Below are 17,615 nucleotides of genomic sequence, written 5' to 3'. Positions count from 1 at the left end.
CCCTGTTTGGCAGGACACATGCCCTGGTTTCAGGCTCTCAATCCCCAATCAGGGGTGTGCAGGAGGCATCCTTTTGATGATGTTTCTCTCTCATTGATGTTTCTTTCTCTCTGTACCTCTCACTTCCTTTCTTTCTAAAAATAACAACTTTTTTTTAAAGAAAGGTTAAAAAAAAGATATTCAGTAACTATTTTTAATATTTTAAAAATTAAAAAGTAAAAGTATATAGTGGAAGAGAGGAAGGGAATAGTTTATATATATAAAAGCCTAATATGTAAATTGTCCCCTCGGGAGTTCTACTGGGAGCCAGGAGTTCGATCACTCACTATGACCTGCGCTGACCACCAAGGGGCGGTGCAGAACAAAGGAAGGCCCCGGCTGGCAGCCAAAAGGCCCTGATCGCCGGCCAGGCCTAGGGAGGGGACCCTACCTGTGCATGAATTTTGTGCACCGGGCCTCTGGTTGATTATAAAAAATAGTACCTGCCCTAGCTGGTTACCTCAGTGGGTAAAGCATTGACCTGCAGATTGAAGGGTCCCAGTTCAATTCCATTCAAGGGCACATGCCCAGGTTTTGGGCTCAATCTGCAGTAGGGGGCGTGCAGGAGGTGACTGATCCATGATTCTCTCATCATTGATGTCTCTCTCTCTCTCCCTTTCTCTCTCTCTCCCCCTTCCTCTCTGTAATCAATAAAAATATCTTAAATAGTTTCTAAACATTGTAAGTTGAGAATACAGAATAATTGAAAATAATAAATTAAAAAAATCATAAAAAGCTAATACGATGCCCCTTAAAAGCCAACTTCCCAGAAATAACCACAGCTGATGCTCTATTCATGAGCCAAACTGGCTAGGGCTAACCTCTATTTTGATACTCATCTTTCCATCCTTTCTGATAAGATTGAAATAATATTGTGCCCACTGTTCTGTAACCTGCTTTTTACTTATTAGCATTTTCCCATAACATTAAATATCCTTTATCATATGTTTTTATGGCTACTTAGTGTCCCATTCTTGTTGGAATAATTACTAATATTTTTAAAAATAAACCCATTTCCTCTATATCTGAATTAACTGCCAAAAGACAGAGGCTAAATTTATTTATTTAAAAAATAACACAGCAAAAGTACCTTTTGTAAATTATTACTTACGTTCAGATTTTAAAATAGTAATTTTACTTTTTTGTTGTTTTTCCTATTACAAATAAAAAGATGACAAGATTAGGAATTAGGAATATTCATGATTTACCCTTCTATACTTTTTGAAATTGGAATCTTATCATTATATTACATATTCAGAAATTAATAATGAAGCAACTTTAAAAGAAAGAAACTTGTTTTATTAAAAATACTGTATCATATGTACAACAGAAAATATCAGTTAATGTGCTTTTTTCTGTTTTTAGGGTGGACTGCGTAGGGATATTGAAATTGAGAAATGCTGATGTTGAAGCCAGAATAGGAATTGCTGGTTCCAAGAAGAAAAGTACTCGTGCCAGATTGGTTTTTCGAGTTAATATCACACGGAAAGATGGCTCCACTTTGACACTGCAGACACCCTCTTCTCCGATTTTATGTAGTAAGTAAGAAAGTAGGAGATATTGCCAGCGCACACAGGCCAGGCAGCGGGACGGGTGGATGCGGGATGGGGGGGGGTGGTTGAGAGGGGGAGGTGTGGAAGAAAGGAGGAGGTATTAAATATATGGAGGTGTTTTTTTTCATTTCTATAATCTTTCAGACAGTCTAAATTTCAGATGTTTCACATACTCAAGCTTTTGATCATGCAAAATTTGAAGCATTAAAAGCTATGGTCAAATTTTCTAGACTAAAGATGGATAATTTTGAATAAAATTCAAAGGATGTGTAGCGTTTTGTAGTTTTCCAATATCGTCCTATACTGATTTAAGACGTACTGTAAGTAGTTTACCAGAAGTAAATTGGAAAGCCAAAGGATTTTCCCAGCATCTTCACTGTGTGATAAATTGCTATGACCCTGTATTTTGAACATAAGAAACAGTAGGTAAAAGATACATGCACCTACCTATGTTCATTGCAGTATTATTTACAAAAGCCAGGAAATGGAATCAACCTGGGTATCCGTCAGCAGATAAATGATATAAAAAAAAGATGTATTTATACACACAATTGAATATTACTCAGTCATAACAAAAAAGAAATCTTAACATTTGTAACAACATGAATGGGCCCAGAGGGCATTATGCTGAATGAAATAAGTCAGACAGATAAACAAATATTGTATGATTTTATTTATATGTAGAATCTAACAAAAACAGAAACAAATGAACAAACAAAACAGAAACAGAAGCTTAGACACAGAGAATAAATGGTTGGTTGCCAGAAGGGGAAGGAGAGTATGGGTGAAAAGGTAAAGGAATAAGAGGTACAAACTTCCAATTATAAAATAAACTAGAGGCCCAGTGCACAGATATGTGTACCTGTGGGGTCCCTCGGCCTGGCCTCTGGGGATCGGGCCAAAACCAGCTCTCCGACATTCCCTGAGGGGTGCCAAATTGCAAGAGGGCACAGGCCAGGCCTGGGGACCCCACTGGTACATGGGCACCGGGCCTCCAACATCCCCCGATGGGTCCAGGGTGTGGGTGAAGCAGATTTGGGGCTGACAATGCCCCAGCAGCAACCTAACACACGGCGGATTCCGTGAGGAATCGGGCTCCCTCCTCTACTGGTTGAAGTGTCTGCCCCCTGATGGTCATTGCATGTCATACCTACCGAGTGAATGGTCAGACGGTCGCTTAGGCTTTTTATATATATTGACTAGAGGCCCGGTGCACAAAAATTTGTGCACTCGGGGGGGGGGGGGCCTCAGCCTGGCCTGTGCCCTCTCACAGTCTGGGACCCCTCGGGAGATAACGACCTGCTGGCTTAGGCCTGCTCCTGGGTGGCAGAGGGCAGGCCCAGTCCCTAGATGCAGCCCCTGGTCAGGCTCAGAGCAGGGCCGATTGGGGAGTTGGGGGGCCGCCCCCTGTTATACTCAAGGCAGGGTTGATGGGGAGGTTGCAGCGCCACCCCCTGTCATGCACAGAGCAGGGCCAATCAGGGGGTTGGGGCGCTGCCCCGTCACGCACAGAGCAGGGCCCATCAGGGGGGTTGGGGCTCCATACCCTGTCACACACAGAGCAGGGCCCATCAGGGGGTTGGGGAGCTCCCCCCTGTCACGCACAGAGCAGGGCCAATCAGGTGGTTGAGGAGCTCCCTCGTCACTCACAGAGTAGGGCCGATAGGGGAGTTGGGGCACCGCCCCCTGTCACACACAGAGCCGCAGGGCGATCAGGGGGTTTGGGCGCCGCCACTGTCACACTCAGGGCAGGGCTGATGGGGAGGTTATGGCTCTACACCATCACACACAGAGCAGGGCCCGTGGGGTGGGGGTAGGGGCGCCGCCACTCTCACACTCAGGGCAGGGCCGATGAGGTTATGGCTCTACCCTGTCACACACAGAGCAGGGCCGATCAGGGGATTGGGGCGCCGCACCCTGCCACACACAGAGCCGCAGGGCGATCAGGGGGTTGGGGTGCTCCCCGATATCAGGCACAGAGCAGGGCTGATCAGGAGGTTGGGGCGCCTTCCCCTGTCACGAACAGAGCAGGATGGATAGGGAGGTTGTGGCCCCGCCCCCTGTCACACACAGAGCCGCAGAGCGATCAGGGGGTTTGGGCGCTGCCCCCTGTCACACTGATCCCGGTGCCAGGAGGCCTCGCGGCTCCGCTGATCCCGGTGCTGGGAGGCATATTACCCTTTTACTATATAGGATAGAGGCCTGGTGCATGGGTGGGTGCCGGCTGGTTTGCCCTGAAGGGTGTCCTGGATCAGGGTGGGGATCCCCACTGGGGTGCCTGGCCAGTCTGGGTGAGGGGCTGAGGACTGTTTTCAGGCTGGCGGGTGACTGAAGCTCCCAACTGCTCCTTTTTTTCTTTTTTGTATTTTTTATTCTGGGCCAGCTTTAGCTCTGAGGCTCCAGCTCTTAGGCCTCCGCTGCTGAAAGCAGGTTTCTGGCCTTTGTTTACCTTCTGTATTTGAAACAATGTTGTGATCCTGCTGGCTGAAGCCTGGTGGGACTAAAGCAGGTTTCTGGGGTTTTGTTTAGCTTCTATATTTTTTACAATGTTTCAAACTGCAAGCTCAGAGGCCAGCAAGGCAGGCGGGGAACGTTGGAGTCCTCCGTCACTGAAGCAAGCAAGCCTCATGTTCGCTTCCAGCTGCCTGGCTGCCGGCCGCCATCTTGGCTGGCAGTTAATTTGCGTATCGCCCTGATTAGCCAGTGGGAAGAGTAGCAGTCGTACGCTAATTACCATGTTTCTCTTTTATTAGATAGGACTGGAGGCCCGGTGCACAAAAATTTGTGCACTCGGGGGGGTAGAGGGGGTCCCTCAGCCCGGCCTGTGCCCTCTCGCAGTCTGGGACCCCTCGGGAGATAACGACCTGCTGGCTTAGGCCCGCTCCCAGGTGGCAGAGGGCAGGCCCAATCCCTAGCTGCAGCCCCTAGTCGGGCTCAGAGCAGGGCCGATTGGGGAGTTGGGGCGCCGCCCCCGTCATGCACAGAGCAGGGCAGATTGGGAGGTTGCGATGCCACCCTTAGTCACGCTCAGGGTAGGGCCGATTGGGGGGTTGGGGCACCGCCCCCTGTCACACTCAAGGCAGGGTCGATGGGGAGGTTGCAGCGCCACCCCCTGTCACGCACAGAGCAGGGCCAATCAGAAGGTTGGGGCGCTGCCCCCTGTCACGCACAGAGCAGGGCCCATCAGGGGGGTTGGGGCTCCTTACCTTGTCACGCACAGAGCAGGGCCGATCTGGGGGTTGGGGAGCTTCCCCCTGTCACGCACAGAGCAGGGCCGATAGGGGAGTTGGGGCACTGCCCCCTGTCACACACAGACCAGGGCCCATCAGGGGGTTGAGGAGCTGTCCCCTCTCACTCACAGAGTAGGGCCAATAGGGGAGTTGGGGCACCGCCCCCTGTCACACACAGAGCAGGGCGGATCAGGGGGTTGGGGCGCCGCCACTGTCACACTCAGGGCAGGGCCGATGGGGAGGTTATGGCTCTACCCCGTCACACACAGAGCAGGGCCCGTTGGGGGGAGGGGGTTGGGGCACCGCCCTCTATCACCCACAGAGCAGGGCCGATTAGGGGGTTGCAGCACTGCCTCTCTCACACTCAGGGCAGGGCCGACGGGGAGGTTATGGCTATACCCTGTCACACACAGAGCAGGGCCGATCGGGGTTGGGGCGCCGCACCCTGTCACACACAGAGCCACAGGCTGATCAGGGAGTTTGGGAACTCCCCCGTATCAGGCACAGAGCTGGTCTGATCAGGAGGTTGGGGCGCCTTCCCCTGAGACAAACAGAGCAGGGCGGATAGGGAGGTTGTGGCCCCGCCCCGTCACACAGAGCCGCAGGGCGATCAGGGGGTTTGGGCGCTGCCCCCGTCACGCTGATCCCGGTGCCGGGAGGCCTCTCAGCTCTGCTGATCCCGGTGCTGGGAAGCATATTACCTTTTTACTATATAGGATAGAGGCCTGGTGCATGGGTGGGGCTGGTTGTTTTGCCCTGAAGGGTGTCCTGGATCAGGGTGGGGGTCCCCACTGGGGTGCCTGGCCAGCCTGGATGGGGGGATGATGGCTGTTTGCAGCTGGTCACACACCCTTCAGGGTGGGGGTCCCCACTGGGGTGCCTGGACAGTCTGGGTGAGGGGCTGAGGGCTGTTTTCAGGCTGGCAGGTGACGGAAGCTCCCAACTGCTCCTTTTTTTCTTTTTTATTCTGGACCAGCTTTAGCTCTGAGGCTCCAGCTCTTAGGCCTCCGCTGCTGAAAGCAGGTATCTGGTTTGTTTGGGTTCTATAATTGAAACGATGTATAACTCCAGCTCTCAGATCCGGGCCTCGCTGAAAGCAGGTTTCTGGGGTTTTGTTTAGCTTCTGTATTTGTTACAGTGTTTAAAACTGTAGGCTCAGAGGCCGGCAAGGCAGGCAGGGAACGTTGGTTTCCTCCGTCACTGAAGAAAGCAAGCCTCATGTTAGTTTCAAGCTGCCTGGCTGCCGGCTGCCATCTTGGCTGACATTTAATTTGCATATCTCGCTGATTAGGCAATGAAAAGGGTAGCGGTCGTATGCCAATTACCATGTTTCTCTTTTATTAGTGTAGATAAGTCACAGGTATGTAATATATAACACAGGGAATATATCTAAGAATATAATTTTGTTCAGTGACTTATTGTGGTGGTCATGTCATAAGGTATGAAAATATCAAATCACTATGTTATATACTGGAGAATAATATAATAATTTATGTGAACTATACTAAAAGAAAAGAAACAGTAAGGTAAGCAGAACTTTATAAATATGCAGCGGTTGGAGTTCTGATTACAAATTAGAGTATTATAGTACAGCATTGGGAAATGAAAAATGAAATTCTTACTTTGCTAAACTTGGCATAGAAAGTAAATGACGTGTGTGTCTAAATTCAATCATGCTGTTGAATGCACCTCATCATATAGTCTGATTTCCCCTTAATGAGTATTATTACAAGTAATAAATAGAAAATTTTTTCCTTTATACACACTCAAGAAGATTTTCATCAAGTGTAATTTTCTTTGGCATTTTTTCTTTGTAATTTATAACTGAATTCAAAAGAATGGACGAGACCCATTCCATTCAGTTAAATTTCCTATTGGGATGTTATGAATATTTTGACCTTGCTTCCCTTTAGGACAGTTACAGAGCCTTTGTTATTTAATTGTAGCTTAGTTTTGTCAAATTATGTATCCTTTATAAATCTTGCATTTCCTTTTAATTTTCTCAGAAATTATTGTACCCACACTTTAGCTTAGCAAACACCCTAATTTTAAAAAGAAAGTACTGAAATATCTTTTTGATCTTAAGACAGCTCAAATGGATTTCTCTTTTTCATTATTATGAAAAATTTGTTTTAATATTAGTGTTTCCTTGGGTGATTTCTGTGTAATGTTCAGTTATAACTAGGCTACTCTTAAAGATCATAGGTTCCATGTTCATTCTACCACATTCAAATAGGGACAGAGTAAATAATCTGTAGATGGTTTATTGAGTTCTAAAGCTTTTCTAAAAGGGGTACTTCAATTTTGAACTTATTATAATTCACAAGACGTCCCAACTTGAATATTATTGGGATGGAGTTCCAATACCATAGCTACTCTCTGAAGGCCAGACCCAGGAGATGCTAGATAATTCAGACCATATGCTTTAGCAGGAACTGGGAGATAGTTGTCAACTTTATTTAATTGTTTGTTCCTTCTTTCATTACTTTGTTCATTTATTTCTTCATTTTTCTATTCATTCATTTGTTAAAGTATAGCTATGGTACGTCCAGCTAAAGGTGGTAGAAAATATGAAAGAAATAGAAAACATGATTTTCTAAAGTTTTTTATCTGTAATTATTATTATCATTTGTTAATTATCACCATTAATGATAATATATGTCCACATTGTCAAAAAAGTATCTTCCTGGGAGGTTATGTCTGAAGTGAAAAATGAAAGCCCTAAGAAGCAGCATACAGGGGAAGGCATATATAGCTAATAATAAAAGTTATCATGTTTTGAATTCTGTGTGCGAGGGATTTTCTTAACCACTTTATAGGCATTATATTATTTAACCCTCACCATCACAGTATATATGGATTCCATTTTACAGGTGATGAAACTGAGACTTAAAGAGATTAAATTACTTCCTCAGCTAGTAAATAGTAAGACCAGGATTCTAAGCTTGTGCTTTTAGCCACTATGTTATATTGCCACCATGATCACTTAAATTGCAGTGCTGAAAAATCAAGTTTGAACAATTCATTTTATTGTAGCCATAGCCTCTGCATGGTTAGGACTATGGTTACAGTATGAAATTAGGTTAGAGACCTGTTTCCTCTACCTAGCAGATTTATGTTTTGTAATTTAGATTTTTTTAAAAAATATATTTTTATTGATTTCAGAGAGGAAGGGAGAGGGAACAGGGGAGAGAGAGAAACATCAACGATAAGAGAGAATCATTGATTGGCTGCCTCCTGCATGCCTCACACTGGGGATTGAGCCCGCAACCTGGGCATGTGCCCTGACCAGGAATCGAACCAGGACTTGAACTGGGACCTCTTGGTTCGTAGATTGATGCTCAACCACTGAGCCACGCTGGCTGGGCTGTAATTTAGATTTTTTAATAACTTTAGAAAATAGGTCAAAATTTGTATTGGGGGATTTTACTTGAATACCTATATTATCCCTTCTATTACATTTTGTAGATATCATTTATTATGAAGTATAGAATATTAATTTTTATCCCTTTAGTTGACTGTTGGGCACATGCCATCAGCTTAGAGAAACTGGATTAGATAAACATAGGCAGTACTTTCTTTTAAAGAAAGGAGTACCTTTTGCAGTGTACTTCCCATATCTGTTTTGGAAGAGGACATGTTAGAATAATAATTTGCAAATAAATTTACATGAAAGCTCTTTAGCTTTCATATTCCTTACTAATGTTGCTATTTTCATAGAATTTCATGCACACTGATTTTTTCTCTAAACATTGTATAACTAGCTTAAAATATTTCTAATGGTAATTTCTATGAAAATCACTTAGATCTAATCATTTAGGCAAGAGTCTAATCCTCTTGATCTGTACACTCCTCCTAATGGGTTAATGATTTGATTTTTTTAAAAATCTATCATCCTATTTAATGAATGTCATCATTCTGTGTTCAAAATGTAATTTTATTTGATCATTAGAAGTTTTCATTAAATATATTACCAAAGGTGTATAGGTTGGTCAGACAATCTTGCTTTTTTGTTTAACTAGCAACAAAATGAAATATTTAAAAATTTTTAGCCCTAACCGGTTTGGCTCAGTGGATAGAGCGTCGGCCTGTGGACTGAAGGGTCCCAGGTTCGATTCCGATCAAGGGCATGTACCTTGGTTGCGGACACAGCCCTGGTGGGGAGTGTGCAGGAGGCAGCTGATTGATGTTTCTCTCTCGTCGATGTTCCTAATTCTCTCTCCCTCTCCCTTCCTCTCTGTAAAAAAATCAATAAAATATATATATTTTAAAAAGAACAATGTTTAAATAAATAAAAATAGATGAAATCATGTAATATGTGGCCTTTTTGTCTGGCTTCTTTCACTTAGCATAATATTTTCAAGGTCCATCAATATTGAATCATATATCAGTTCTTCATTCTTTCTTTACAGTGGAATGATATTCCATTGTTTGAATATACCACATTTTGTTTATTCCTTAAGTTATTGATGGACATTTGTTTTCCCCCCACTTTTTGGCTATTGTAATGCTGCTATGAGCACATGTATACAAATTTTTTTATTTTTTTTTTAATATATTTTATTGATTTTTTACAGAGAGGAAGGGAGAGAGATAGAGAGTTAGAAACATCGATGAGAGAGAAACATCGATAAGCTGCCTCCTGCACATCTCCTACTGGGGATATGCCCGCAACCCAGGTACATGCCCTTGACCGGAATCGAACCTGGGACCTTTCAGTCCACAGGCCGATGCTCTATCCACTGAGCCAAACCGGTTTCGGCACATGTATACAAATTTTTGTGTGGACCTGTGTTTTTCATTCTCTTGGCTATATACCTTGGAGTAAAATTGCTGGACCATATGGTAGACAGTTTCTTGTTTAACAGTTCTCTGAAATCCATCTTATGACTTAGAGAAAACAGGTGTTTTTTTATCATAATTCTTTTATTCATTTTTCTATACTGTTACTGTCTTATCGTTTTTCTGAAAATACTGAAATGAACTAAGTTCTTTGATCAGTTTAAATTTGGTCATTTTGTCTCTGTTCATCAGCCATTTTATTCGACCTGCTTTTTAAAACTGATATATTACTAAATTTTTTCATATTTGCGGGCTCAGACAACAACTTTTGGCAGGCAGTAAAATTGTTCCAGTGAGGTGTGTTTTTTTATTTGTTGTGCTTATTAAGGCTGCAGTTTAGTTCATAGAAACAGTACAGTGTTCTAACAAAATAGTGCCTCATTGTCATTCAGTCATTCATTCAGTATAAATGCAGTGCTTCTCAATCCTGGCTATCTGTTAAAGTCCCTCTTACTTCATTGAAAAAAAAACAAAAACACATGCCACTTAATCTCCAAAAGTAGATCTCTGTATGGTTTTGAGAAAGCTTCATAGTTATCTTAGTGGATAGTTATAATGTGCCCAACTCTAGAAGTAAAGACATGATAGCTTAAGGAGCTTACAGAACTAGCAGGCTAGGGTGAAAACAGACAAGCAAACTCCCTATTATATTATAAAATGATATAAAGGCATGAATAAGGTACAGTGGAAATGTAGAAAAGAAGAATATCTAATCCATACTGCTTAGTGATGGTAAAATGTGTCCTATATCTTCAAGGACAAATAGAGGTATACCCAGCAGAAAGGGGTTTTAGATGAAGTTCATTCTGGGTAGAAGGAGCAGTATATAAATATATTCAATGAAAGAGTATGCTTCTTTTACAGGAATTAAAAATAGTTTGATGTGATTGAAACAAAAAGATATCTATGAAGAAGTGGTAAGATTTGAGGCTAGTAGAGCTAGGCAGATTCTCTTTCATAAAGAGACTTGTGTGTTGAGCTAAAAAATTTGAATTTTACCCTGACTACTTCAGAGAGCCTAAGGTTTGAACTTAGGCTTTGAGGTGGAGTGTATGAGGGGCAAGGAAAAGTAAACATATAAATAATACATATGAAGCAAAGGACCCCAAAATCTTTTTAAAATTAAAAATAAGAATGTCTGTTCTATTAAAGGTTCTGATTTGTGTTTATTTCCATAAATATAATAATTTTGGCCAGTTTGAGCAGTTGGAGTAGAATGAGAGGTGAAAAGGAAATAGGTTAGTAAGAAGGGTTACAATTGGAATGGGAGGTAGAAGGAAACAGGAAGATGAGAGGGAGGTGGAAAAGGAAGAGGGGCCAAAAGGTGGTAGACATGGAAGGGAGGAGAGGAAACAGATTCTTGATACTCCATCTAGAGATACTCAATGGAAGAAAGGCCTAATGCCAGAATTCATGTTGTTCCTTGTGACCTCTTGCTTCTGCTTGTTGGTTTAACAGTGGCCATTGGATTCATTGTCTATTTTTGTTTGTTTTTAAGGGGATGGAAGAATCATCCCCCTTTACATTCTTAACATATTTAGAGTTCTCCAGATAATAACGATATATATGGCTTTTTTTGTTTTGATACAGTGTTTATATTATTTAGTTATACTTTTATCAAATTAAGAATATGAATCTTTATACTTTTTTGGTAGTTACCTGCCGGTAGTAATTTTTTTGTTACAGTTTATATTCAGTATTATTTTGCATTATTTTCAAGTATACAGCATAATGGTCAGACAATCATACACTTCACAAAGTGCTCCTCCCAATATCCTCACCTACAGTACACAAGGGTACCCTTTTCGCCACATCCTCGCCAACACTTGTGTTGTTTGTTGACTTATTAATGATAGGCATTCTGACAGGTGTGAGGTGATATGTCATTGTGGTTTTAATTTACATTTCTCTGATGATTAGTGATATTGAACATCTTTTCATATGTGTATTGGTCATCTGTATGTCCTCTTTGGAGAAGTGTCTGTTTAGGTCCTCTGCATACTTTTTTTTAATTGGATTATGTTTTTTTGTTGTTGTTGTATGAATTCTTTATAAACTTAGGATATTAACCCCTTATCAGACATGTCATTGGCAAATATCTTCTTCTGTTCAGTACGTTGTCTTTTCATTTTGTTGATGATTTCCTTTGCTATGCAAAACTTTTAAAAAATATTTTTTATTGATTTTAGAGAGAGGAAGGGAGAGGAGAAAGAGAAACATTGATAGGCTGACTCTTGCACGGCCCCTAGTGGTGACTGAGCCTACAACCCAGGCATGTACACTAGGTGCATGAAATGATGCTCAACCAACTGAGCCACACCAGCAATGCAAAAACTTTTTAGTTTGATGTAGTCCCATTTAGTTTGTTTCACTTTTCCTTGCCCAAAGACTGTAGTAATTTGTTTAATACAGCAAAATTAATCATAGCTTTCTTTAATAATGTACATTAGATTTTATTTTATGTTTATTATAGTATATCTGACTGAATTAATAAGTTCTACCTCCCTTGTCTGTCTTACAACTTAAAAATACATTGAGTAAACTTTTATTCTCTTCACAGACATGATAATTAAAAAGCTTTACTAATTCTTTTGACAGGTTGAAATATTTGCTTTTTTGTTTTTCAGTATTCAAATATTACTTTTTTCAGCTTTGTTTCTTTTTTTTTAAATTTATTTTATTTTTTTAATTAAATCTTTATTGTTCAGATTATTACATTTGTTCCTCTTTTTTCCCCCCATAACTCCCTTCCTCCCAGTTCCCGCCCCACCCTCTGCCCTCACTCCCCACCCACTGTCCTCATCCATAGGTGCACGATTTTTGTCCAGTCTCTTCCTGCATCTCCCACACCCCTATCCCCCCCAAGAATAGTCAGTCCATTCCCTTTCTATGTCCCTGATTCTATTATGATCACCAGATTATTTGTTCACTTGATTCTTCTTTCTCTTCTTAAAGGATACCTTTCAGCATTTCATATAATCCTGGTTTGGTGGTGATGAACTCCTTTAGCTTTTCCTTATCTGTGAAGCTCTTTATCTGACCTTCAGTTCTGAATGATAGCTTTGCTGGATAAAGTAATCTTGGTTGTAGGTTCTTGGTATTCATCACTTTGAATATTTCTTGCCACTCCCTTCTGGCTTGCATGGTTTCTGTTGAGAAATCAGCTGACAGTCGTATGGGTATTCCCTTGTAGGTAACTGAGTTTCTTTCTCTTGCTGCTTTTAGGATTCTCTCTTTGTCTTTTGCTCTTGGCATTTTAATTATGATGTGTCTTGGTGTGGTCCTCTTTGGATTCCTTTTGTTTGGGGTTCTCTGCGCTTCCTGGACCTGTAAGTCTATTTCTTTCACCAGGTGGGGGAAGTTTTCTGTCATTATTTCTTCAAATAGGTTTTCAATATCTTGCTCTCTCTCATCTTCTGGCACCCCTATAATTCTGATGTTGGTATGCTTGAAGCTGTCCCAGAGGCTCCTTACACTATCTTCGTATTTTTGGATTCTTTTTTCATTTTGCTTTTCCAGTTGGGTGTTTATTTCTTTTTCGCATTCCAAATCTTTGACTTGAGTCTTGCGCTCCTCTGGTCTACTGTTGGGTGTCTGTATAATATTCTTTATTTCAGTCAGTGTATGCTTAATTTCTAGTTGGTTCTTTATCACAACATCGAGGGTCTCATTAGATTTCTTGAGGATCTCACTACATTTATCGGCGGTCTCACCAGTCTTTTCGAGGGCCTTACTAAGTTTATCGGCAGCTTCTAGACAGTTCTTGAGAGACCTTAAAAGTGTGGTTTTGAGCTCTATATCTTCCATTTCTGACATTTGCGTCCTGTTTCTTTGTCTCCGCATTTTTTTATCTTTTCTTGGTGCACCCCCTAGTGGTCTTTGTGCGCAGTCTTGTTGTAGTTAAGCCTTGATTGTTGTCGGCAATATGGGGGGTGATTTGACCTCCAGGCTAACTGGCTATGAGAGTCAGCTGTGTCTGCAGAGGGAGAGCTTCTGTGCTGGATCTCTAGGGCGGTGCTAATCTAGCGTTTGCCTGAGGCTATCCAGCAAATGGCTCTGTGCAGGGCTTGGGCGGGGCGGGTCCCCAGGGATCTACAGGGCGGGCCAGATCGAGCAGTTATGGCTGCTCTCAGTTCCGTCCCTAGCGGCTCTGCCTCTCAGAGTCCCAGCCACCACTGCAAACCTCGGAGAGAAAGCTGCCTTCGAGTTCCGACCGAAGCCAGACAGTCCTGCTTCTCCCGTTTGAGTCTGGGTCCCTAGAGACTCGCCTGGATCTGGAGCTCAGAGTCTGAAACTCCCTCCCGATTGAAAACAACAACCGCGCCTTCCGCCTCCAACCCGCTCCTCGCGCACTCCGCACCTGAGTATTTCACTTCAGCACTGCGCCTCCTCTGAGTCTGGGTATGATATTCTCTTTCCTCCTAGTTGTAGAATTTCCACTCAGCCAGCCTTCCTGTGGTTCTGGATGATGTCCGTTCCGTCTTTTAGGTGTACCCTTGAATTGGTTGTTCGAGGAAGCAATCTCCGGCGTTAACCTATGCCGCCATCTTGGTTTCTCCTTCAGCTTTGTTTCTTGAGACCACAATTTGAAAGCATCTATAAACACACTGTTTTTATAATACCAGAAAGGTGGCTACTTTTTTGTGTTATTATTTTTTAAACATTTTCAAGAGTCAGCTTACTAATTAATTAAAGATAAAACTAAAACAGTTAATGCTTAAATAATCCTGACTTTAGTTCTGTTTAGTATGAAGTCTATCCTGTTAGGTTACCATTAAACTTTTTTTAATAGAAAAGACTTTTTAAGGTCAAAAGTTTATTTATTTATTTATTTATTTTCAAAGAGCCTTTATTTGTCTAGCGCAAAGTATGCACTGTCACAGTCTTCTCTGTTACCTTTTACTAAAATAGTTCAATGTTTTTACCACACTATCAAAAAGTTCTATTTCTTTTTCTCTCCCCTAAGGTCAAAAGTTTAAAGTTAAATTATTTTGAACAGCAACAGACTAGTTCTTATGTAATGTAAACATAAATATATAGGAGATAAATACACATTGTACCTTCACAGGGACCTGTTTTGCTATCTTAGACCTTTAATACATGAAAGGAAAAATTAGACAGGAAAAAAATTTGATAATCATGAGTGAAGTGGAATTTCCACATAGTATTTGAAAATGGGGGGAAAAGTTATAGATTTCCATTCATTTTGTTAATACAATATATTTATATAATTTTGCACCTCTTATTGTTTGCTAGTAAAAATAATATTTACCGTATTTTTAATGTCCCTTAAAAAACAAATATTTAGTTGCAGAGTTACTCCACAAAGTTGTAAATTAGTTCGGTAAATTTTTCATTTAAAAAGGTTATGTAGCACTAGCTGCATATAAAATATAAAAAATATATTTTAAAAAAGGTTATGTAAAAATAGATACAGAGGCAGAGCAGCCTCGAACAGACTGTCAGACTACAGCGGGAAGGCTGGGGAGGGTTGGAGGGGAGGGTAAGCCATCAACCGAAGGACTTGTATGCATGCATATAAGCATAACCAATTGACATAAGACACTGGGGGCGGGGAGGGGAGGCCAGGGAATTGTCAAGGGTGGGGAAAAACGGAGACATATGTAATACTCTTTGTAATACTTTAAGCAATGAAACAATTAAAAAAATAATAAAAAAAAATAAAATGGTAAAAATAAATAAATAAATAAATAAAAATTTTAAAAGGTTATGTAATTGCCAGCTTCTGACCAATAGCTATTTCCATTCTGTTCATACATTAACCCTATAGTTCTAGACAGTGTGTTTGTATATATGTGTATTCACAATTTCTTTAAACTCTCAGACTTTGCTGAAGATGTTATTTGCCATTTAAATACTTAATAAGGATAGGATATTTAATAAGGATAGGATACTTACTTGTTAGTATTAGTGAGTGATACAATCTAAGAAAAAACTAAAAAACTAAATGATAATGCAGTAATAAGCAACCAGAAAACAAAACAAAAAACTCAATGCCTTGCCCTGGCTGGTTTGGCTCAGTGGATCGAGCATCGGCCTGAGGACTGAAGATTCCTGGGTTCGATTCCAGCCAAGAGCACATGCCCAGGTTTCGGGCTCGGTTACCAGTAGGGGGTGTGCAGGAGGCAGCCAATAGGTGATTCTCTTTCATCATTGATGTTTCTATCTCCTTCTCCCTTCCTCTCTGAAATCAATAAAAAATATTTTTTAAAAAACCCTCAGTGCCTTAAAACAACAAAGTTTTACTCCTCCCTCACTTTATGGTATTGGCTGTGTTATGGAATCACTTCCACTCTGGGATCCAGGCTGAAGAAACTGCCCTATCTGGGATATTGCCATTTTATAGTGGAGGAAAAAGGAGATGGTCCAACCATGTGAGGCTCTTCAAACTTTTGCTTGGAACTGGCATATTACTTCAATTCACATTTCATTATTCACACAGTTATGTGGCTAATTCTGGTGTGAGTGAAGTGAGAATTACAGCCTTTCCACTAGGGAAAGAGGAGCAGTGAATGTTTTCATAACAGTTTCCCTCATTACATTCTTGTAAAGATAAAATGAACTATCTACAATAATAAAAATGTAATATGCTAATTAGACTGAACAGCCAAATGACCTTCCAGATGTCCTCCCAAACGAAGCCATGGCAGCGGGGGCCAAGGCAGAGGCGGTTAGGGACGGTTAGACACGCAGGTGAGTGGTTAGGAGTGATCAGGCAGGCAGGCAAGCGGTTAGGAGCCAGCAGTCCTGGATTGTGAGAGGGTGCAGGCCAGGCTGAGAAACACACACACACACACACACCTTGCGCACGAATTCCGTGCACCAGGCCTCTAGTCTATAATAATAAAAGCGTCATATGCTAATTAAACCGGACGTCCTTCCAGACAAAGCCAGGGGCTGCGAGGGCCAAGGCAGCCACTGCGGCAGGGGCCAAGCCCTTTGCACAAATTTTGTGCATTGAGCCTCTAGTTAAATAAAAGTATCTAAGAAGAAGAAACTTAAACTTTTCCTAAAGTATAGTGGAATATCTCATTAATTTAGAAGTTGATGACTTATACAAGGCATATATAAGCTTACTTTGGCAATATAAATGTTGTAAGTGTTTACTAAAACAACAAATAATATAATTTCATTAACCAATGTAACCCCAATAAATTTAATTTTTTAGAAAATAGTGTATCTATGTCAAAGTGCTTAATTTTATGGGGAACAGATTTTGAGCACTTAACATATATTTCCTTACATACACCAGTATCCGAGAAAGTATTCTGGTAGAAGACTAGTCCTTAGGTGTCAATAAGGAGGAATGTTTCTGGAGTTATACTATATGCCGCTTCTTGGATATTTAGTGTACATCAGAATATGAAATTCTTGAAGAAATCCTTTTGTTCATTTAGTTTTGCTTAGCCCAGTATTTATTTCCCTGATTTATTTGACTTTGGAACCTATTTGCTGAGCAATACCTAATAAATTTTCTTAAGGAAATCCTGGCAGGAGGAAGTTGGTAAGCTGATTATAATTTATTCATTAGATCTAGCTCTTCAGTGCTTGTCAACCTCTTTGTTAATTTTAGTAGTGGTTTGTTAGTTTTCGTAATAGAAATCAAGTGCATTTTCTTTTTTAATCTCAGAGTATCCCACCCAGTTCAGGGAAATTCCATGTAGAATTATTCTGAATTGGATGCAGTCTGTGTTCAGGTACTCTGTTGGTATGTATTCTCTGACTCCTGGATCTGGATCCTTAAAGGAGCCCCAGTACCACTCAGAGACACTCATTACCTCAGAAGTCTTATAATGGCATAACATAGCTGACATTTTTAAGATTACAATTGTGGGATAAGCATATTTTTAGGTTGAAGTTTTTAAAAAAATATTAAGACAAAAACATGCCCAAGTTCATGTTTTAAAACTGTTTTATTCCTGTAATGAGA

At 41.2% G+C, this 17,615-nt stretch overlaps 1 protein-coding gene across 18 annotated transcripts in view; it reads left to right on the top strand.

The window, feature by feature from the left end:
• NFAT5 (nuclear factor of activated T cells 5) overlaps positions 1-17,615 on the top strand; it is a 121,505-nt gene that overhangs the window by 79,151 nt on the left and 24,739 nt on the right. For all 18 annotated transcript variants that reach the window (XR_004973629.1, XM_036346128.1, XM_036346127.1 and 15 more), the window contains one exon: positions 1,405-1,577. Coding sequence is in view for 17 of the 18 variants with exons in the window: in XM_036346128.1 (XP_036202021.1) it covers positions 1,405-1,577 (173 nt within the window). In the remaining variant the exon portion in view is untranslated. The remainder of the gene's footprint in view (positions 1-1,404; positions 1,578-17,615) is intronic.

Source organism: Myotis myotis, unplaced genomic scaffold, assembly GCF_014108235.1.
Source record: "Myotis myotis isolate mMyoMyo1 unplaced genomic scaffold, mMyoMyo1.p scaffold_m19_p_19, whole genome shotgun sequence".
Taxonomy (NCBI): Eukaryota; Metazoa; Chordata; class Mammalia; order Chiroptera; family Vespertilionidae; genus Myotis; species Myotis myotis.
This window is presented reverse-complemented; position numbering and strand designations above follow the sequence as displayed.